At 45.1% G+C, this 23375-nt stretch overlaps 2 protein-coding genes across 2 annotated transcripts in view; both read right to left on the minus strand.

The window, feature by feature from the left end:
* Positions 1 to 281, minus strand: part of LOC138266632 (calcium-activated potassium channel subunit alpha-1-like) — a 101355-nt gene extending 101074 nt beyond the window's left edge. The window contains exon 1 of the mRNA XM_069215452.1: positions 151 to 281. Within this exon, the coding sequence (XP_069071553.1) occupies positions 151 to 258 (108 nt within the window). The 5' untranslated portion in view covers positions 259 to 281. The remainder of the gene's footprint in view (positions 1 to 150) is intronic.
* A 3482-nt stretch (positions 282 to 3763) lies between these two features.
* LOC138265111 (calcium-activated potassium channel subunit alpha-1-like) overlaps positions 3764 to 23375 on the minus strand; it is an 82395-nt gene continuing 62783 nt past the window's right edge. The window contains exon 4 of the mRNA XM_069212654.1: positions 3764 to 3852. Within this exon, the coding sequence (XP_069068755.1) occupies positions 3764 to 3852 (89 nt within the window). The remainder of the gene's footprint in view (positions 3853 to 23375) is intronic.

Consider the following 23375-nt stretch of genomic DNA (forward strand, 5'->3'; position numbering starts at 1 on the left):
ATCTCATCAGTTACTCAGTTTCTTATTAACACTTTTCACGTCTTCTTTATACTGACAGAATTACAGTAAATGATGAGATGAGGAAAATTCATTTTTATAATGAGCCATTCAAAGAATAAATCAGTCAGTTGTTGACATGATTGTACTTACGGTCGACAGTAGGGAATCAATGAGAGTATCAGAAAAGACTGATCCTGAAGCAAACAGCCGTGTTCGGTAAAGTTTCCTCTTGGGGCACTGATGATCATCACCGCACATATTCAAGAAGTGCACATTTGGGCCATGTTCTACGAGAAAAATACATTTCATTTTTTTAACATCAACACTCACTAAAGCATTGCATTACTTTGAACTTGGTACCTCTGCCCACTTAGGGATGGTATTAAACCACTCGCAAAAAAGAAATAATATAGCAACTTTTCTTAATACATACCATCATTCCTCAAGGTCTGATGACACTTGGTTGTATACATCCTATTTCCTTTTCCTATGCGTTCTAACACAAAATTGGACTTCGATATCTTTTTCTGCATTTAAAGATGAAGCCCATCAATAAATGACCCTTTTATTTACCAACTTGATTTTTTTCTTACAGCATTTCTTCCCTGAGAATGGTTGCATTATTCCCTCTTCCCTATATGCCAGACTACCTATCCAAAAACAAGAAGGTAATGGATGGAATGCTTGAATTGGTCTCAGCCACTGGCCACATTCCAATCTATAGGTTTTTGTTTGCCCACCAAGCCACCTCAATTTGGACCCAACCACATGCAAATTAGTCTTGACCCTGCTCCTCGTGGGTGCAGTCCAGCCCAAAATGCCAGGCCAAGAGTTTCCTGAACTGGAACACACGCAACCTAGGACCGGATAGAGTACCTATCCAGCCACATCCAAAAGCCTGTTGAAAAGAAACTGCAGCTGGAACTTATAGAATGAAGGCCATATTTATGGCCTTGTTTGTGTCACTCCTGCACAGCGCAACTTGTTGCAAGAGAGACACAAACGTTATGTGGGATTTATGAAGCCACACAAGGCCACCTTGCATGGCCTTGCGTGGCTTGAATAAATCTCAAGTAATGTAACGCAGCACAAATCACTGTGTTACTATACTCTGCGCTAGAGAGGCATTTCCATGGATGTTGCGGGGGTGTTCCCATCAAACATCCAATGATTTTGATGCATTCCCAGATTTACAAGGACTTGTAAACTTGGGAATGCTCCAAAAAGATATGCCACCCCAGGACAGTTTTAACTAGGAATCATGTTTATTTCTCCCCATTTTTTTCCTCTTTCCATATTTCCTGAATTCTACAGCACACATAGAAAGAGGAACAAGCCTATCAGCATTGCTTTTGTGCAGTAAGGGGCACCAGAATACTGCATGCAACACAGGCCCTATTACACTGTGGTGCAAGGGTGCCTGCATCAGTTTTATACAGCCTAAAGGGCTCCAGCGCAGGGGGAAACAACAGGGATGCGCCATATTGGATAAATACTGCACGTTCCCGCCCTTCCCCTGTGATGTAGGGCAGTGCAGCAAGGTCACTTGCTGTGCTGTCCTGTGCCACAAAGACCATAAATATGGGCCTGAGTGTGTAGCCCCTTATGCAACAGTCCTACTGTCATTTGCCCACTTCTGATTTGATCCCATCCCAGGCTAACACCAAAGTAAACACCCAATTGTGTGGTAGATCCCTAGACTGCCCACTACAATGTTTTTGTGATGCTACTTTCATTACACAAATTTAACTCCTTCTGCTGGGGTTGTGCTAACTGTGATGACCACCTATAAAGAGCACGTTACTTAATTATGTACTGAAATTTATATATTAAAAAAGGCCGGATTTAAGGTTCATAACGATATTGAATATACTCTCCGAAAAAGTAATGAAATCCATTTCTGACTCACAAGATTAAAGGTTCCTCTCATCAGAAGGACCGATCAATCTCCTGTGAATTGGCTTGTGCTTTATACCATACTTACCTCACTTGTGACTTTTTATTTGGTGCACCCTTTACTTAATTCTTTAGTTCTATGATTTATGGTATAATGTGCATTGTTTATCACTCAAATTTTAATTGAATGACATAGAAAACAACATTTCAGTAATATGTTGACCTGCTGAGGGCAGAGGATTGAAGCACAGAATAGGGATTCTCAGGGAGACTTTACAGTCCAAATGGGTAAGGAATGGTGCTGCTAGAGGCCATCCTGTTAATGTATGTTGATACCCAACATTTTTGAGCCAGATGTACGAAAATTCAATTTCGCATTTCTTAAATAGCGACTTCATAGAAATCGCTATTTAAGAATTGCAAAATGCAATGCACTAAGATACTGATTAACTAATAGTGATTCCTAAAAAGTAGGAATTACTATTAGGAAATTGTTATCAAGAAACCCCATTGCATTTGAGTCAATGGGCTGGTTTTGCATTTCCTAAATAGTGATTTCTAATTAGGAAATTGCTATTTAGGAAATGCAAAACCAAGGATGGAATGGGCAAAAGTCCCCCCCCTTGGTGCACCCCAAAAATAGGGGTGCACCTGTAGAGCACACACATGCCTAAGCGGCATGTGTCTGCTCTATTGCAATTAAAATAAAAACACTTTGGGGTGCTTTTTTGAATTGCACCTGTTTACCATCGACTTGAAGTCGATGGTAATTTCATCTCCTAAATGCCCAAGTCGCATTTAGGAAATGTATGGTACATCAGAATAAGAATCGCAATTAAGAAATCCCTATGTGCTATTTCCTATTCTGGGAATTGAAAATTGTGATTTCCACAGGGTAGAAATCGCAATTTACGATTCCTTAAAGGGCTTTGGGCAACATGTATGAAATTTTGGATTTGGGACCCGCAAATTGCGAGTCAGAGTGACTCACCATTTGCGAGTCGCAAATCCGAATGTAGGATGGTGTCCCTGACACCATCTGCAATTCGCAGGGGTTCGCAAATGCCCACCTCATGAATAATCATGAGCTGGGCTGCAATTTGCGACCCCCTTGCGAATGGCGGCCCGCACAGGGATGGTGGCCTGCTGCGGACAGCAGACCACCATGTCTGTGACTGCTTTTTAATAAAGCAGTTTTTTTTTTTTGTTTGTAATGCAGCCCGTTTTCCTTAAAGGAAAACGAGATGCATTACAAAAACGAATAATGAAACGTTTTCATTTCATTTTTTCAGAGCAGGCAGTGGTCCGTATGACCACTGCCTGCTCTGAAAAAATGTTATCAGTGCCATTCCCAATGGCGAAGGGGTCCCATGGGTACCCCTTCCTTTTTGCAAATGGGTTACCACCCATTTGAAAAGGGTGCAAAATACGATTGGTTTGCGACCGCGTTCGCGGTCACAAACCAATCCTACATTGCACTGCGACTCGCAATTAGGAAGGGAACAATTTTGCGATGTGCAAAAAGCTTGCTACATGTGGCCCTTTGTACATGAGAAAAGCCCAGTTTGCATTTCTTAATGGACTGAAATAGTGATTCAGACCATTAAGAAATGCAAACAGACTTCGTACATCTGGCCCTTTGTTCCTTATGTTCTATATTGTGAACAAAGCTATTAGCAGGAAAAGCGACTTCACCCATATGTGCTAGTCAATGAAAACACAAACACACAAGCTCATTGTCATGGACTATAGTGGGCAATACCCTCTCAATCCATGCGGATGAATGCATTTCATATCATTAAACCCTCTGAGTAAATTACTCATGACACAATTAATACAGCAAACAGTTAGCAATATAAATTTGCTTTTATAAGCACATCTTACTCAGCTCGGTAATGACTGGAATCCTCCGTGACTGTTGCTGAGAGGATCTGGCCTCATTTGTCTCCCTCTTATCTATCATTGAGGACAAAAAAGATAGAAAGAAATGGTTAATTAATAAAAACGTTGCAAAGCAATGTTTGAGCCACAAGAGATTTCTCCTGGTCACTAACTTCCAAGCACATTCCATACACCTTTCTTCTGCATAGAGAAACCAATTTAATATTGAAAGAGAAACCTTTTTGCAAAATATATATGAAGGTGTACATTTTCAAAGTGAACCCAATTGTTCATGAATTTGCAAACACCTTTCACCCTGGCAAATAGCAGCGAGCAAACACATCTCTTAAGAACTAGCTCAATTTTGCGTGATAAGCAACAGTTGAAACACTACTACTAATTGGGGACATCATTGCATGTAATACCGATCATAGACGACAAGAGAAGCAGCAGTTATTTATATGGAGCCCCTCAAGAGCAATATCATTGAAACTGAAACAATCTCCTCATTTGAATGCCTGCTCGTTGACATCCCCAAAGTAAGGGCTCGAAGAGCAGGCAAAGCATCATCTATTGTACTCCACGTAAAACTAACACCTTCATTGATAATAAACTCAAATGTACTATTGGCTAAGGCCTTTCCTCTAATGACAGCCGTTTTATCAGTGATTTCGGGCCAGATGTAGGTAGAAATTGGATTGCGACTCGCAAATTGTGATTGCGAGTCACAATCCCATATGCAGGATGGTGTCCCTGACACCATCTACGAATCGCAAGGGGGTCACAAAGACCCACCTCATTAGTATTAATGAGGTGGGTCGCAATTTGCGACCCCCTTGCGATTCCCTGCACTCACAGGGATGGTGGCCTGCTGGAGACAGCAGACCACCATGTCTGTGACTGCTTTTTCAATAAAGCAGTTTTCTTTTTTTGGTATGGCAGCCCGTTTTCCTTAAAGGAAAACGAGTTGCAATACACTAGTGAAAATGAAACCATTTGGTTTCATTTTTTCAGAGTAGGCAGTGGTCCATATTTTTAGAGCCCTTTTGCGAATGGGTTAGCACCCATTTCACATGGGTGCTAACTGCGAATTGCTTTGCGACCGCATTCGCGGTCACAAAGCAATTCTGCAAAGCGATGCGAATCGCAAATAGGAAGGGGAAAACCCCTTCCTATTTGCAAGTCGCATTCCCATTTAGCGAGTCGGTACTGACTCGCAAAATGGGAATGTGTAGCGCAATGCGCGTTTTGCATGGCGCAAACTGCGAATTTCGCAGTTTGTGCCATGCAAAACGTTTCCTACATCTGGCCCTTCGTTTTTTGTTGGCAGAAAAGCAAGGTCAAGATCTCCTGTCACTTCTCGTAAAAAATAATCTAATCCAACACTTAAATTCTCAATCATGTGTGAAAACTTCCATTAATGATTTTACAATTGGCAAGAAAAAATGGTATAAACCTTGATCCCTCTTCCGGTGGATTAATCTGATAACTTATACAGCCCCTTTTTCCTTTCCTTTGCTTCACTGACTGATCCCCCTAAAAAAGACCCTGAAATTCACCCAAATACTGACCCTCAAGTATTCAATGACATGTTTTTTCCATTGGTGTCTCCAAGATTTCTAACTAAGAGCCTGCTTTAAATCTTCAAGAATATAACTTCAACCTAGCTCACATAGTGGACACAACTGACTATCCACTTACTAAATTATAAAGAGCAAGAAAAATCCTCCTACTGGTTTTCTCACCAAAATGTAGACAAACACTAAGATCAACTGACCGAAAGTGGAGAAAGTATCCACCAGAAAGCACCCACCCTTAAATAATATAAATCCTCGTGACACACATACCAAAAGCTCCTGTGCACAGCCACGTATACATTTTTGTAAAAGCAGGCTAAATAGATCTGTAAACACTTTACAGAGTACTTTACCTCCTAAAACTAAAGCCCTCCAGCTCACAGATCAGGAAAGTCAGTCCCATTGAGGGGCATTGAACAATAAGTTTTCCAATAAAACTTTGGCGCTCATGAAGGAAACGGACCATCTTTCATCTGCCACAGACAATCTTCCAGCATTGCCCTGCAGGAAACATCTCAGTCAAACGAAGCACCTTCTCAACATCGCTCTACAAAGTATTCATACATACATCAGGCCAGACCTTTGCAAAATTCTGCTGCCCCAACTCTCCTTCCATCATCAAAAAGCACAAGGATGCTTTATACCACTCCGGCTAAACTTGCTCAATGCATCTCTTAAGAGTGGTAGTGTGCCTGACCTGCAGAAAAAATGCCCACATGTGGCCCATCATTGAGCAAGCTGAACTTCCCCTTACTAAACAGACCTAATCAGCCATATCACCAGTACCCCATACATGGCAAAACTGCTTGAGACATGATTAGCTAACCAACTAAATGAACACCAACGTTTAGCTAATTTTTGACCTGGGTTTAGTACCAGGCTTAGGGCCATATGTACGAACACTTTTTCCCATAGACATAGAATGGGCAAAAACCTTTGCTACATCTGGCCCTTAGTACCAAAGGAAGAAGCCTCCCCATAATAGCTGCTGGCTCCCTTCTGCACTTGACAATGGAAACTCATGCCTTCTAGTGCTGCATGATTTATCATTGCTTGACACAATGGATCATGATGAGCTCACTGCTCCTATACACAGCTTAATCTGAGCCAGTGGTTTCTCGATCTCGGCACCTTCACTTACTTGTCAACACCAGCACTTATCAGAGCAACACCAGCTCTGTCACGTGGTGGTGCTGTGTGTTCAATTTAGAGATAAGTACAACAACAGTTGTTTATTAATCCCATGTACATTACAAATAATTAGTTCCTGCTTCATAAGACATTCTTTTAGCTGTTGGGGACCTAGACTAATCTGAATTGTGACACTCGTAGCAGTGTGATGGTAAGTAATTGTGTTGGTACTGTCATTGGCAGTGCTGGCAGGGGCCAGGGGTGGTGCAAGATGCAGTGGCCTTCTGACGAGGGCCCTGGAACTTTTATTTTTTTTATTTTTTTACAAATTAGGCAAAAATTAAGCACTGCAGTAAACAGGTCCTTAAGCTGTCTGACAAACTGATTTCAACAAGTGAAAATGAGCAAAGCATTCTTTAAACTTACACTTTAACTATTAGGTGTGCCACATGGCCCCATCCTTGCACTGCATACTGTTCAACTGCTGACTATGGGAAGGGGATGAGATGGGTACTGTGGCATGATTTTTCAATGCCTAATCTATGCAACAATTTGCTAAAAACACACCTAGCAAGCAATGGACCCTTGGTTGGTTATCTGTGAGAGCACCTGCACTTGTGTGCCTTGAGCACAAAAGTCACACAAAATACTGTTTATGGCCTGTATTCTGTGGTGCAACACATTATCACAGTTAGCTTCATGTGAGCATGGGATTATTTGATTTGCCATCATTACTGTGCAATCCATTGAAAATATGAATCTGTGCAATAATTATGTGTTCGTGTAATAACACAGATTTCCACACAACATTGCACTCCGCAAATTGAAATACATCTGTCTAACACTAAAACTAAACATCCATAAGACTATTACCTCATTCTTTGTCCAAAGTCAAATGTAAGCAGAAAGGGAATTGCACACAAGATGATCTCATCTGCACATTGCTTGGCAACCATTCTAGATTCTAATCTAAAACTTGATACCCCAAAAAAATGACAACAAACTTCTAAGAGTCATATAAAACCTTAAACATTTTCTTTCCAGATTTGATCAGAAAAGTTTTTTAAAGTAATAATTTCAAGAACAGCCTATTTAAGAGCCATTGTAAACACAAAAAGACAACGCTATTCCGCATGTAGAATTGAAGCCGACTGCCCTTCTAAGGAACTCCAGAAGATTCTAGCGGAATTCCGCAATCAGTAGTGGTAAACAATAAACACAGAAACACCACAAATACAAGGCTTGTGTGACAAAATCTTCAATGGAAATATCAAGAATTAAATCAAAATGATATTAAATTACTTTAAGGAGAACAATACCCCAACACATGAGACAACCCCCAAATAAAAACTCAAAGCAATTTTCCACCACTAAATACTTTCAAAATACACTCACAGACAAAAATATCCTTAACAATAACATCACAAGAGACCATCATGAACTTCTAATAATATTAAAAATACCCCTTGTATTCCCTGAAACCAGGGGGCATATTTATGATTTTTGGTACAGGGGAGCACAGCAAATCACATTTCTGCACTGCCTTGCATCAAAGGGAAAGGACAGGAATGTGCTGCATTTAAGCTATACAGCACATTCATGTCCTATCCCCCTGCGCTGGTGCTCTTTTGGCTGCCTAGCACCAATGCAGGCACCCTTGCACCATGGTGTAGGGGTGTCTGTGTTGCATGCAGGATTGTTTTTGTGCAAAAGGGGGGACCTTCCTCCACAAAAACAATCCTGGGAGGCTTTGTTTCGCTATGTGTGCTAGAGAATGCAGCACACAAAGAAAGAAGAAACAACAAGAAGAAATAAACATACTTTTCCTTGTTGAGCCTCGCCTGTGGAGGCATAAGGCTTTGGCGCATCCCCAGGCATACATGGTCTTGTAAATCTGGGGATGAGTCAAAATCCATGTGTGTTGCGTGGAAACACCCACTGCATCACCCATGGATCGCTTACCCAGGGCAGAGTAGTGCAACGCAGTGACCTGTACTGCGTTGCGCTACCCCAGATTTATGAGGATACTCAAAGCCATGCACAGTGGCTTTGCGTGGCTTCATAAATTTGACTTAGAGCCTTGCGGCATGCATGTATCACTTTGTGTGGTGCAAACGTGGTACAACACATGCATAATATGTCTCTTGGTTTTTATTCCTACGAAGATGAAAACTTTCTTTATTAGACCACTCCTCAAAAAGAAAAACTTCAACCCGCCCGTCCAGCAAAGTACACACTGATATCAAATAGGACATTCCTAGGAAACATATTTAAAAGAGCAGTGTTTACTCAACTTTCAAAATTTGTGGAAGAAAATAACTTGATGTCAAACCTATAATCCAGTTTCAGGTCAAGCAGAGACACAGGGTCAGCCATCATATCCCTTCGGGATGACGTAACACTCACACTGGACAAGAACAGAGAGGTTACCCTATTGCTCCTGAACCTATCTTCTGCATTTTTAACTTATCCACCACCTCATTCTACTAAAAAAACTCCATCATTTCAGAATATGTGAACATGCTCTAAATTGGTTTGCTTCTTACCTCAAAGACAGAAAAAGTATCCAATTATTCCAAGCTTTCACATCAACTCCTCATACCCAACCCTGTGAGACATCCCACAGAAATCCATCATATCTTCTTTATTATTTTAAATCAAACCAACTCTCTTACCAGACTGGATTATATGATTCAATCCAACCTGTTACAACTATACAAGTGACACACAAATCATTTTAAAATCGATTGCCCAAAGGCATATCTAACTCAAAACTTGACAGCTTCCTTCTGCCAGAAGTAGAAGGATGATGAGTAATGGCCTAAAGCTCAACAGTGGAAGGCAGAGGGCATGACATGCAGATCCTACAGCCTTATGGTCTAAGTAGCTCAAGTCCTCGCCAACAACATTAAGACCATTAAGAAACCTATGGGTAAACATGGACCCAGACCCAATCTGGATACCACATGTCAACAAGGTATCAAAGAGCGCCTTCTACAGAACGAAAACAGTATGTAACATCTTTCTGTACCAACAAAAGCTAAAGGTTTTCCTAACACTAGTATTCTAAAAGCTTGACTATGGAGACAGTCTATACCCAGGTGCACCCAGTTTCATCATACGCAAACTACAACTAATCCCAAATTCTGCTGTAAAACTCATTCTCTGCCTTCACCCAAGAATATGCATGACTCTAGTCCTGCAATCACTCCACTTGCTTCCTGTAACTGAAATAGCAATATTCAACACACTCTGCATTGTCCACAGGGCCTACTAAGGAAAATGATCATCTACATACAGTGTAATTCAAGAAATACAAACAAAACAGAAAACTGCACTCCATATATAAATCTCAAATCATCATACCACCTGACCATAAGAGACTCATAGGAGGCACTGCTTTTACAGTACAAGCTGCCAAGCTCTGGAATGTGTTATGAACCAAGATTTGAAGAATTCAGGAACCTATACACTCCCGAAGACAGCTGAAAACATGGGTGTGTCCAAAATCTTTACAACATGATCATACCTTTGACCCTGCTTGCAGGTAGGTCGCTCCCCGCTCCGCCTTCCGCGCCACCTCCTTGCCCGTCCCCCCTTGCTTTTCCCTGCCGCTGCATCCCTTGCGGCCCCTCCCGCTTCCCCCTTCCTTCTCCCACCGTTTTGCTTGTTTCCCTTTCCCGCCGCTGCGTCCCTTGCGGCCCCTCCCGCCTCCCGCCTCCCGCCTCCTTCTCTCACCATTTTGCTTGTTTTCCTTTCCCGCCACTGCATACCTTGCGGCCCCACCCCTCTGCCCTCCCATAGGACAAGCCCTCCCAGCTGCCACTCCCGCCCTCCCCTCCTCTAATGGCAGCCGCGGCGCGCTAGCTGGGCGCAACCTTTGACCCTGCTTGCAGGTAGGTCGCTCCCCGCTCCGCCTTCTGCGCCACCTCCTTGCCCGTCCCCCCTTGCTTTTCCCCGCCGCTGCATCCCTTGCAGCCCCTCCCGCCTCCCTCCTCCTTCTCCCACCGTTTTGTTTGTTTCACTATCCCGCCGCTGAATCCCTTGCGGCCCCTGCCGCCTCCCCCCTCCTTCTCTCACTGTTTTGCTTGTTTCCCTTTCCCGCCGCTGCGTCCCTTGCGGCCCCTCCCACCTCCCCCCTCCTTCTCTTACCGTTTTGCTTGTTTCCCTTTCCCGCCGCTGAGTCCCTTGCGGCCCCTTCCGCCTCCCCCTCCTTCTCTCACCGTTTGGCTTGTTTCCCTTTCCCGCCACTGCGTCCCTTGCAGCCCCACCCCCAGCCCTCCCATGGGACAAGCCCTCCCACCTCCCAGCTGCCACTCCCACCCTCCCCTCCACTTATGGCAGCCGCGGTGCGGCTGCGCCAAAGGCAAGCCCGTCTGTGCCTGTCCGCACCTGGACCGCGCCCAGCGCCACACCCCCGGTCCACGAGAACCCTGCACCTCCAGACACCGCTACACGGCTGACCAACTCAACGCCCTCAATCCTGGCTGCATCACAGCATGCTCCCAGCCCTCACCAAGGAACACCCACGGACCCTTTGCTTGCCGCACCTGCAGATTCACCTGGGACAGAACAATGAAACCAACAAAGACCGAAACTAACCACCTCCACTGCATACTCCTTAACACCCGCTCCGCACGCAAGCACGCCATCGATCTCTGGGACCTGCTCGACTCCACCGCCCCAGACGTAGCCTTCCTGACCGAAACTTGGTGGAATGACTCCTCGGCGCCTGACATCGCAATAGCCATCCCGGAGGGTTACAAGATCATCCGTAGGGACCGCAACAACGGAATCGGAGGAGGCTTAGCCATCGCCCACAAATCCTCCCTCAAGGTCGACACCGACACTGACGACTCCCTCAAGACCGCCGAACACCTACACTTCCGCATCCACACCGACCCCAACACCACTCTCAGAGGAACGCTCATCTACAGACCCCCTGGACCACGAGCACCATTCAGTGAATCCCTCGCCGACCTCACCAGCACCCACGCACTCACCTCAACGGATTACATCCTCCTCGGGGACCTAAATTTCCACCTGGAGAACAACAACAACACCAACTCCACTACTCCGATCGACAACCTCACCAACCACGGCCTCAGACAACTCGTCAACACATCAACCCACATCGCCGGCCACACACTTGATCCTATCTTCTCCTCAAGCGCCCACGTCACCTTCAACCATATCACCGTACTCCACTGGACTGACCACCACTGCATCCACTTCACCTACAAGAAACATACCGAGCACCATCGCACCCAACAACCACCCCGCTGATGCTGGAGCAAAGTTAGGGAAGACCCGCTTACCAATGCCCTCGCCGAGAACCCACCCCCGACACCACCGACCCAGACACCGCCGCCCACAACCTCACCCTGTGGATCAATGAATGCGCCAACACCCTTGCGCCACTCAAAAAAAACCTCTCACAACCAAGCCAGAAAAAAAGCCACCTGGTTCACCGACGAGCTCCTAAACTCCAAACGCGACTGCTGGAAGCTAAAAAAGGAATGGATCCTCAAAGACACACCTGACAGCCTCACAGCCCACAAGGACGCCACCCGCATGCACCACCAACTCATCAGACAAGCCAAACGATCCCACTTCAAAGACCGCCTGGACAACAACGTACACAACAGCAAAGAGCTCTTCAGCATCATGAAAGAATTCTCCAACCCCAGCAACAACGTCAACGACATCCCTCCATTCCAAGAACTCTGCAACGCACTGTCCACCTTCTTCCACCGGAAGATCACCGACATCCACGACAGCTTCAACGCCACTCCCATGCCAGCCCCCACCCCGAACACTCCACATGTGCAATCCACCTGACCTCCTGGACGAACGTGAACGACACAGAAACATGCAAGATCATAAACTCCATCCACTCAGGATCTCCGTCAGATCCCTGCTCCCACCACGTATACAACAAAGCCAACTCCACCATCGCCCCCCAACTACGGAAGGTCATCAACATCTCCTTCGAAACAGCGACATTCCCTGAAAAATGGAAACACGCCGAAATCCGCGCCCTCCTCAAGAAGCCCAAAGCAGACCCAAACGACCTGAAGAACTTCCTACCCATCTCCCTGCTCCCTTTCCCAGCAAAGGTGATTGAACAAATAGTCAACACACAACTAACCAGCCAACTCGAAGACAACGCATCCTAGACCCCTCCCAGTCCGGCTTCAGATGAAACCACAGCACCGAAACCGCCCTTCTCGCCGCCACAGACGACATCAGACACCAAGGGCCAGATGTATCAAGCGATTTTGCATTCGCAAACGCTGCGAATCGCAAAATTCGACCGTTTGCGAATGCAAAAATGCCTTTCAGAATGTATGAAAGGCATTCGCACTGCAATTTTAAGGAATCGCTAAAATAGCAATTCCTTAAAATTGCGACCCCATTTAGAGAATCGCAAATTGCGATTCTCTAAATAGGAAATCGCAAATAAGGAATCCTTATTTGCGATTTCTTAAGCACATGTATCAAGCATTTCCTAAATGCGAATTAGGCATTTAGGAAATGCAATTACCACCAACAAAAGTTTGGTGGTAACCATGTGCAAATTTTAAAACTGCATTTTAAATGCATTTTTTAAATTGACATGTAGCGCACACATGCCCCTAAGGCATGTGTGTGCTCCACATGTCCGTAAAAATATATTTGGGGTGCAGCAGAGGGGGCCTTAAGCCCCCAGCACCCTGGGATTTGCATTTCCTAAATTGCGAATTCCTAACTGGAATTCGCAATTTAGGAAATGCAAAAACATTCGCAACAGGCCCATAGGTGCAAATGGGGTCGGATTCTCTATTTGCGATTCGGTAATAGCATTTGCGAATTTTAAGAAATCGCTATTACCGAATTGCAAAATTCATACCTACCATTTTGCATTTCTTAAATAGCGATTTCTTAAAATTTGCTATTTAAGAAATGCAATTTCGTTTTTTGATACATCTGGCCCCAAATGGACAACGGCGAAACATCAGCCCTCCTCCTCCTGGACCTATATGCCGCCTTCGACACAGTCTGCCACCGCACCCTGAAATCACGCCTCTACGAAACCGGAATTCAAGGAAAAGCCCTCGACTGGATCGTCTTATTCCTCTCCGGCAGAACCCAGAGAGTCCGCCTCCCCCCCCTTACGCTCCGAAGCCACCGACATCATCTGCGGCGTCCCCAAGGCTCATCCCTCAGCCCGACGCTGTTCAACATCTACATGGCCCCCCTCGCACAAGTGGCCCGACAACACAACCTTAACATTCTCACCTACACCGACAACACCCAGCTCATCCTCTCACTCACCAAAGACCCGTGCACCACCAAAACCAACCTCCATGAGGGAATGAAATCCATCGCCAAATGGATGAGAAACAGCCGTCTGAAACTGAACTCAGACAAGTCGGAGGTCCTCATCCTCGGATCCACCCCTTCCGCCTGGGACGACTCCTGGTGGCCCACCGCACTAGGAACCCCACCGACACCGTCCGACCACGCTCGCAACCTGGGCTTCATCCTCGACTCCTCCCTCACCTTGTCTAAACAGGTCAACGCAGTCTCCTCCTCCTGCTACAACACACTCTGCGTGCTCCGCAGAATCTACAAGTGGATCCCGACAGAAACAAGAAGAACAGTGACACAGGCCCTCGTCAGCAGCAGGCTGGACTACGGCAACGCACTCTACACAGGCATCCCAGCAAAAGACCTACTACGCCTCCAACGCATCCAAAACGCCTCCGCCCGGCTGATCCTCGAAGTACCCCGCCACAGCCACATCTCCCACCACCTGAGAAACCTTTACTGTCTCCCGGTGGACAAAAGGACCACTTTTAAGCTTCTTACCCACTCTCACAAATCGCTCCACGACACCGGACCAACCTACCTAAACAACAGACTCGGCTTCTACACCCCCCATCCGTCAGCTCCGCTCCACTAACCTCGCCCTCGCCGTCGTCCCCCGCATCTGAAGAAAGACCTCTGGCGGCAGATCCTTCTCATACCTCGCCGCCAAAACCTGGAACACCCTCCCCATCACCCTGCGACAGACTCAAGACCTACTCTCCTTCAGAAGACTCCTCAAGACCTGGCTCTTCGACCAGTAACAACAGCCCCCCCCCCCCCCAGCGCCTTGAAACCCTCATGTGTACGTAGTGCGCTTTATAAATCCTCTGCTTGATTGATTGATAAGAAATACCATTAAGGGACATGCAGAGTTGTTCAAAATTGTCATCATACAGAAAGTCATAAACTCTTCGGCTATCTCTTGCATCTGGCATCCACTACACTGCTAAGAGCTGCTTCTCATAACATGATAACAGTACCTTGGTTGTCATCACACATGACATGGAAACACTTCCCACATAAAATCAAAAACATGCCTTTATGGTATTTCTTATGATCATATTCTACTCAGCTGGTTATTCCACTGGCTGTGCAACCTGATATATTTCAATTAAATGTTTTTGGTTCTAAGCAGGCATGGTTGGAAAAATAAATCGTAGGGAGATCTGATGGCATGGAGGTTGTTACTATAATCCCACATCTGATTTTCATTGTGAAATGTAAAGAAGCAAATTATATTGCTAGTTGGTACCTGCAGTAGTTGACTAGATTAGAGGCCTTTCATTAAACACCAGTATGGCAGATCTTCTTCAGTTATTCTATGCCCTTTCAATGGGTGATGGCTGGTTTATGGGTTGGTATAGTACTGGTGATTGAGAAGAGCCGTACATTAAGTATCATGTGAGGGTAAGGGGATTGAACAATATAAGGGATTAATTATGCAACATGTATGAACAATAATAGGCTGCAGACAACACTCTTCCAACCATGCACCCTCCAAAGGCATAGTCTTGCAGACAAGCACTTTAGAGCAGTAGTTAAGTAAGTAGTAAGTGCTGCATAAGTGTTGCAATAACATACTATTCAGCTATATATGTCACATCTCTACTCAATGTCCTTGTTAAGACCCAATATACACCTCCTAAATCAATCATCAAAGTTTGGCTAAAGAGACATCTACTGGACACCTGCTGAAATGATTTTGTCATCCCTTATGTATGGACCTTGTATTCCACAATAAAGACAATTCATAATGTACTTGTTACAAGGACTCCCTTTAATTTCATTGTAGTTTATATTTCAGTGTGCATGTGAAGCCACTAAATTGCAAAAGTAAAAGGGAGAGATAAATAAAAAAAGAGAATGCGAGAATATCAGAGCAAGAGACAGAAAGGGGTTAACATTAACAACGTTGTTGCAAGCAGTACACAATAGGCTCAATATGGCGGACAGCATGTTCTGCCAAGATCGCCCACCATGCCCCCTTCTACAAACATTGGTCCGGATTTATCAAAATGTCAGGCAAAATGCAAATCAAGTTGCCGTGCTGCGTTGCCTCAAAGGGAAAGAGCAGAACAGTGCCAAATATATTAACGCTTCCCGCGCCAGCGCATTTATGCCAGCCATGCACCAAAATAGAAACGTGCTCTATTTTGCAAGGGTGTCTGATTTTTCTGAAGCATAGGTCTGAAGGGGTCCTTTCCAGTACAAAACTGTTTTAAGACTTTTTCCACTTTGTATGTGTGCTGTACAATGGGGCACACGTGCAAGGTGGGAAAAACTAGAAAAGAAAACATTTCTCCTTGTTACACCTGCCTAGAGGAGGCATAGGATTCTGATGTAAACCCCTATCTAAAATTCCTTCTAGATCGCTATTTGCGTCAAAAATATCCATACACCACCAACGAAAAGCCCTCTTGCAGCAAACTAACGCAAGGCTGCGTATTGCACAACTTTGTGCAACTTTGGGTGACTATCCAATGCTAATCACGATTTGCGTTGGATTGTAAATCCCACGGGAACATTTTGTGTCCGGTTTGCTTCTAAGAAGTAATGCAAACCCGACCCAAAGAGTTTGCAATTCTGGGCCATTATTTATTTAATGCCAGCGATAATAAATTCAGTACCATGATTTGTCACAAATAAATTTACTGAAATGTAAAAACAAAATCATGTAAGTTAGTATAGCTAAGGATTATTTTGAAGTGCACTTTGGAAGATGTACATTATCAATTTAAGGAGTAAAAATTAAACCCCATGTACCAATAAAACACCCAGCAAGTTCAAAACAAATGACTCTCAAAATGTGACCTCAGCTACCAGGTCACCGTCTGTAAACTTAGAAAAATGATCTATATTTAAGGCGTAGTGGCTGTTAAAGCACAAAAGATTAATCGTGAAGAAAAGGGACATAAAACCGAGTGATTATTACCTCATGCTGGGTGCTAAATGCAATCTATTATCTAGTCAGTAGCGGTTGATTGTTCTCCATTGCAACAATTACTAAGTGAAATGTGTACATCTACTGCAAGTAATCGTAATTACTTATCGTTGTAACAGCCCTTAATTGATGAAGGACAGTCCATCACCAGGTCAGCTGCTGTTTACGAATAATGAAATAATGAATTTTAGTCCCTCCCCAGGATATGCTTTTACCTACTACATAAGCAGGAAGCTCCAGTCGAAGAGGACGTGGGGGCGAGGAGCTGGTGGTATCTGGTGCTCTTACAGCTTTATGACAGTCAACCACCTCCAAAGTCCTTTAGAATCAGACTACTTGATACATCTAAAGATGTGTCATATTTCTCGAGTTAAGTGATCAAGCACAAAGTCATACATATGGCAATACTGTCTGAAGCACCATTTACCAGGGGTGGCTCCTCCATTATGACATAGGACTGTTGCCCCTCTGCCAGCAGCAGCAGCTGCAAAACCTTTACCAGAAAATGATAATAAACTGAGTTTATTATCATTTTCGGGTAAAGGGTGCGGGGCCAACGGGTGAGGAGCAGTGATGGGGAGTGCTGTGCCCTCCCTCTCACTGCACATGTATATTTGGCCGGCTGTCTCAGGACAGCCAAACACACATGCACAGTAGGTTCTCTCCCGCCCAGCAACACAGTTGCCGGGCTGGAGAGAGCATTCACAGGCTCCTGGTCTGCCTGCAAGTGCCCTGGGTGGGCACTCCCAGTCAATCCAGATGCTGATCTGAGCAGCGTCAGGATTGGCCGCAGGGCAGGCTGGGAGCCTGTTCCTGCAGCGACGAGGCAGAGGAGACAGAGGAGTGGCGCATGGCGTTCAGGTAAGTGATTTTAAAAAAACTAAATAAAAATATTTATTCCCCTCTCTCCCCCCTCCACGCACCACCCCTTCCGCACCCCGTGAGCCACGACTGCCATTTACCTAAAGAAACTAGCAGTGAATCTTATTCCTGTAAATCTTTTTGCTGTAATGTTATGATCCACCAGGAACCGCATATGGCTTTCCTGAGGCCATCATCATACCAGCATGGTTGCCTTGCTAAATCGAACAATAAGCAAATGCAGATAGATTGTAGTCCAGTCAGACCAAACTGGAGGACCAAAGGCATCTAGCAATACTGCTGGTATATGCCAGAATAGAACAACTAGGCAACTACCAACCAGTAGAATGTTTTCTATAGGAAGCAGGAGGTTTGCCAAGAGGTATTTTGTTTATATTTACAGTGCCTGTTTGCAACCAGCGAGAGCACTGGCTAAATGTCTATGAAAGGTTCCAGGTGATGACGAGGCTCAGAAAGACTTAAGCTATTGCCTTGCGTTCTAAGCAATTGATTACTGAAGAAGAGCTTGGAGATTGGTCTTTCAGCAGCCCTGAAAGGCAGAGTGCTGGTGAGGAAGTACTCTGCTGTGCTGGGCTGAGAATGCTGAAATAGGCTGTGTACAAGGACAGAAATTCTGGCAGAGGCTTTTTAACATGAAATATTGCCAATGTTGAAAACTTTGAGGTTATTTATTTATGTTGAGACAGAAGTACTAACCAGGTACCGATTCTGTGCCTCCTGACTGAGCAATATGAAATATGACAGGCTTTGAAAGGTTATGCCTTGCAATGTCAAATCATGCTTCAGTTAGGCAGTTGAAAGTTATAAAAATTCATGGGTCCAGCACCTCATTTTTTATATGATAAATAATATGGATGGCAGTCATTCTATCAGAAATCAACTTACCTTAATACTGTAAGGACTGTGAGAAGAGAGATTAAAAGGGAGGCAAAGACATATGTAAGGTTAGTACGTTTCCACTGATCACCAATAAAGTTGTCTTTTGAATTTATTTGGTAGAAGTGATCAGGTTACCTACTTTTGGTAATGTTCTTACAGCTGGATACTCTAACTGCAGATTACCCACCTATAGAATATACCCATGTGCCAGAGTGGATACAGAAGATTTTCAGCATAATCCATGTGCAACGAGAAGTGGTGTCAATGAGGCTGTATTATTTCCGCTTTGGCCGGAATTGACAACCTGAGCTGTATATTGGTGCTATGCAAGCATACTAATGTCAGTTTTTTTCTGGACATTGTCCACTCCCTCACACACGGAGCAAAAAGGTAAACAATTTTGCCAGCGTTCAGATCTCCAACTTGGGACATTTTAAATTGAAAAAGAGTCCATTCCAGAGAAAGGGGAGGTTGGAATGTGGCGAGGAACCAGTGGTTTAATCGAATATCCAATGGAAAGAGCATTACCAAAGGAAAGTATCTTGTTCTTCTGAAGGATACTTCTAACTGCAAATCCCTTACCTTTAAAATAGATACTAAAGCATCACCTCCCATGGTGGTGGGCCTGAGGAATGACTCAGATAAAAATAAATCTGCCAGAATACCCTTCCCTTCCTGTCTTTCTGTCATGACTGTAGTGCTTTGTCAACGTGTGCACTAATGTCCTCATTGTCACCAGATAGATATCCAGGAAAGGTTACCCACATGCCAACATGGTGTTAGCAGCATTGGTCCTGGTGGAATGGCCCCTCAAACCTTCTGGAGCCTGTTTCTTTGCTATTGCATAGCAGATAATGGTGCAGAGGACCATCCACCTGGATAAGAACATCTTCTTCACTGCCTTTGCTTTGCTCCAGAAAATCCCACAAAGAGCTGAATGTCCTCCCAATAACATTGATATGGTTAATATAAAAATTTAGTCCTCTTTTGAGGTCCAACAATGGATCCCTCTTCCTCTGTCAGGAGGCAAGCAGGGACAATGAACGTCATAAGAGTGATGGATTTCCCAACATGAAAAGAATACACAATTCTTGCCAAAAAAAGCTTTGCTGGTTATCAGCATCAGCTTGTCCAAAAATGGTGGTATGTGGCAGCTGGAAAGACAGAGTTTGAAGTCTCTCAAAGAATGTGCTGATTTTGTTGTGATGAGACAAGCCGTCTTCAAGGTCAGCAGACAAAAGGGACACTTGTGGAACAACTCAAAGGGAGACCAATTGGATATGTAAGGACCACGTTAAGGTCCCACTGTGGCATCACAAAAGATTTAGATATAGACATGTAGACAACCATTTCTGAAAATGCATCACAACAGGTGATTTAAACAAGAAATCTTCGTCCAGCAAATGCAAAAATGCTCAACAGGCTAGCAAGTAACCTTTAACAGTGCTGACTTCAAGTACTTACTGGGACAAAGACAGAACAAACAGTAATACAACCAACAGTTTGGCTTGCAATGGAACTGTGCTATGGGTGACACATCAAGCTACAAACTTGTCTCAGCATCCAGCATAGATAGATTTTGTAGAAGGATGCCTGGTCACCAGGATGACATTCATAACATTGGGAGGCAGACATGAACATAGTTAACTGCCATCACTCAATCTTCATGCATGGTGGCGTAGACTGCACAGGCACCGCGGCAAGAGTCTGCCCTGCTGCTGTGACATAAGAACCTCCTGAAGCAGCAGCATGATCAGAGGACAGATTCCCAGGCCCAGAAATTCCAGGTACCACATTCTCCTGGTGTTAGAAATAGGGTTTTGGTTGGCTAGGGTATGCACCTCAGCCAAGCAAAACCCATAATTCTAGTCAGGGCTAGCAAGGTACACACCCCAGATAACCCCTGCTTACCCCCTTGGTAGTTTGGCACGAGCAGTTAGGCTTATCCCAGAGGTCATGTGTAAAGTGTTTGCACAACACACAACACACGTGACACAATAAACACATCACAAAGGAAACACAACAACAACAAGTTATATAAAAATAAACTATATTGATTAAAACATTGTTAAACCAAATATGACATGTATCAGTAATACCCTGCTACATAAGCAGTTGTCAAAACATCATACAGGTAAATAGAACTCGGCAAAAATAAGCAATAGTCAGGTAAACATATAGGTTTCTGGTATTATGCAACACAAACAGTTGACAGGTTGTCATTATCACCAAGAATGCATGTGTCAGAATAAACATAATATCAGAGATGCCAGGACAAACTCATGAATGCACATAAAATTAAACATTCCTATATGGCCTAGGTCAGACACCCAAAATGGCCTGGTCGGGATAAATATATCATTAGAGAGGCCAAGACATCATCAGGAGTGCACGTAAAAAAAAACATTCCTATGTGTCATAGGTCAGACATTACGACCTCAGGTATAGTATGCAACAGGTAGACCAGATCAAAATGCATAAAAATCACTAGGCAACCACAACTATTATCCACACTCAAGAGGCCTGCTAATGATGCTAATCCTGTCCACTTGCTCAGGGCAGCAGCCACGGCAGATGAAATCCTTTTGGGGAATGGATGAGCCTCGCGCCTTCTGAGTGTGGCTCCACCTGGTTGTCAGCTCTTCCTCTCAGGCAGCTCTAGGTCCAGCAATGCTTCTCCCGACAGAAGGGACCCCCATAAAGGGGAATTCAAACCGCCCACAGCAGGTTAGGTGCTCGGCGGGAGAGTGGTGTATGGGTACAGCACCTTCCTCCCCTGAAATCTGTCCGTTGCGTTTCTCCTCGGGCGCCTGGAGGAGGGGAACACTCCTAGGATTTAAAAGCACCCATTGCACTAACTGAAAGGCCTGAGGCAGTGCTTGCCCAACACAGGTGAGTCTCACACCACCAGCAGAATGAATCCTCACCCACCGTGCGCTGCTGGGCTTGGTCTGGGGGTGGAGAAAGTGAAGCGACCCCCCTGCGGCGTTTGTAAAGCACATACCGGGCGCTAGGTCGTTAGTCCAATGCAGTAACATCACGAAGCGCTCATCATGCGCTAAACTCTGCTCAAGGATAGTCGAGGAAAAATACAGTGCTCTCCCAGAGTTACTTCACCAACCAATATAGAGCTCCCCAGATGCTATCAATGCAGGACCAGGGCAGCAAATGAGTGACAATACCACTTAGACATAGATCAGACATAGATCAGACAATACCTCATAGACATAAAAGTTGTTGAAGTGCTAGAGGACGGCCTACAAGGTAAACATAGGCCCTCATTGTGACCCTGGCAGACGGAGGAGAAGTGGCGGTAAAACCGTAAACAGGCCGGCAGAAAAGGAAATTGAATTATGACCATGGCGGTTACCGACATGGTCATCCGCCACTTCTCCACTCTGACCGCCAGGGCTGTGATGACCGCTGGGCTGGAGACTTAGGTCTCCAGCCCAGCGGCCGTCACCAGACCGCCAGCGGTATCAGGACCCTGCATACCGTCATGGATTTTGGGTGGTTTGGAACCGCCACGAAATCCATGGCGGTAGGCACTATCAGTGCCAGGGAATTCCTTCCCTGGCACCGATAGGGGTCTCCCCTACCCTCCTCCCCCACCCGAAGTCCTCCCCCCACATCCCCCCACCCCCGCCACCCCTCAAATGTGTCAGGACCCCCCTCCCCACCCCTACCCCAAACATGCACAGACACACACCCCCTTCCCACCCCTACCCCAACATGCACAGACACACACCCTCCCACCCCTACCCCCAACATGCACAGACACACACCCCTACACACATACACTACAACAACCCATACCCGCACACATACAAACAGACATGCACACAGACCGACCCACACACATTTGCCATACACACAACACACCTCCTCTACATACTCACACGCACACCCCCATGCACGCACACAACACACAACACCCCCTTTCCCTAACGGACGATAAAATTACCTTGTCCGTTGATCCTCTGGGAGGGGACGGGATCCATGGGGGCTGCTCCACCACCAGCTCCCCATCACCAGAACACCGCCACACCGAATCATGGGACGTGATTTGGTGCACGGTGTTCTGAAGATGGGGCGGGGGAGGTGGAGATGCCTCCACTTTCCCGCCGACCACCAGTATGGCTGCTGGCGGCTCTCCGTCCGAAAAAGGACGGAGGGCTGCCTGCAGTCATAATACTGGCGGTCTTCAGCACAGCAAGACCGCCGAGGTCGTAATGAGGGCCATAGTGTCTTGTTGGAGTCAGATTCAATGGGAGCTGGGTACTTGGCATCGTTCAGTGTGTGACAAATTCGACTGAGGCAGAACTATGGGTTGGGTGTCCCCCTCCAGTGTCAGCAGTGTTGGGGCCTGAAGGTGCACAAGAGGTAGACTATATTTGGAGCAAAAATATTTTATGAATAGAACAAAATACAGCTTGAGACACTGGTAAAAAAAAACATTATTTTAAGTAAATTCTCCAAAAGTGGTGCTGGGGGGAGACCATATAATGGAAAATAACAGCTGTAGAGAGGAATCAGTACATTTAACAAGATAACAGAGCATCCTGAAATTATTTTTTACAAGTAATAGCCATATGCTATCACTAGCACAGTGTTATCACCCTCACTTTAGGCCAGATGTGTCAAACATTTTTGCGATCGTGATCGCAAAAATGCATTTTGGTATGTAAAAACTCCACTTTGCAATTCAGTAACTTGTTACTGAATCGCAAATTGGATTCGCGACTACATACCGATTCGGTATTAGGAAGGGGGATGTCAACGGCATGAGGTATGTATGATTGTTTTGTGACCCTGAATGCGGTCACAAAACAATT

The sequence above is a fragment of the Pleurodeles waltl genome, chromosome 11 (assembly GCF_031143425.1).
Source record: "Pleurodeles waltl isolate 20211129_DDA chromosome 11, aPleWal1.hap1.20221129, whole genome shotgun sequence".
Taxonomy (NCBI): Eukaryota; Metazoa; Chordata; class Amphibia; order Caudata; family Salamandridae; genus Pleurodeles; species Pleurodeles waltl.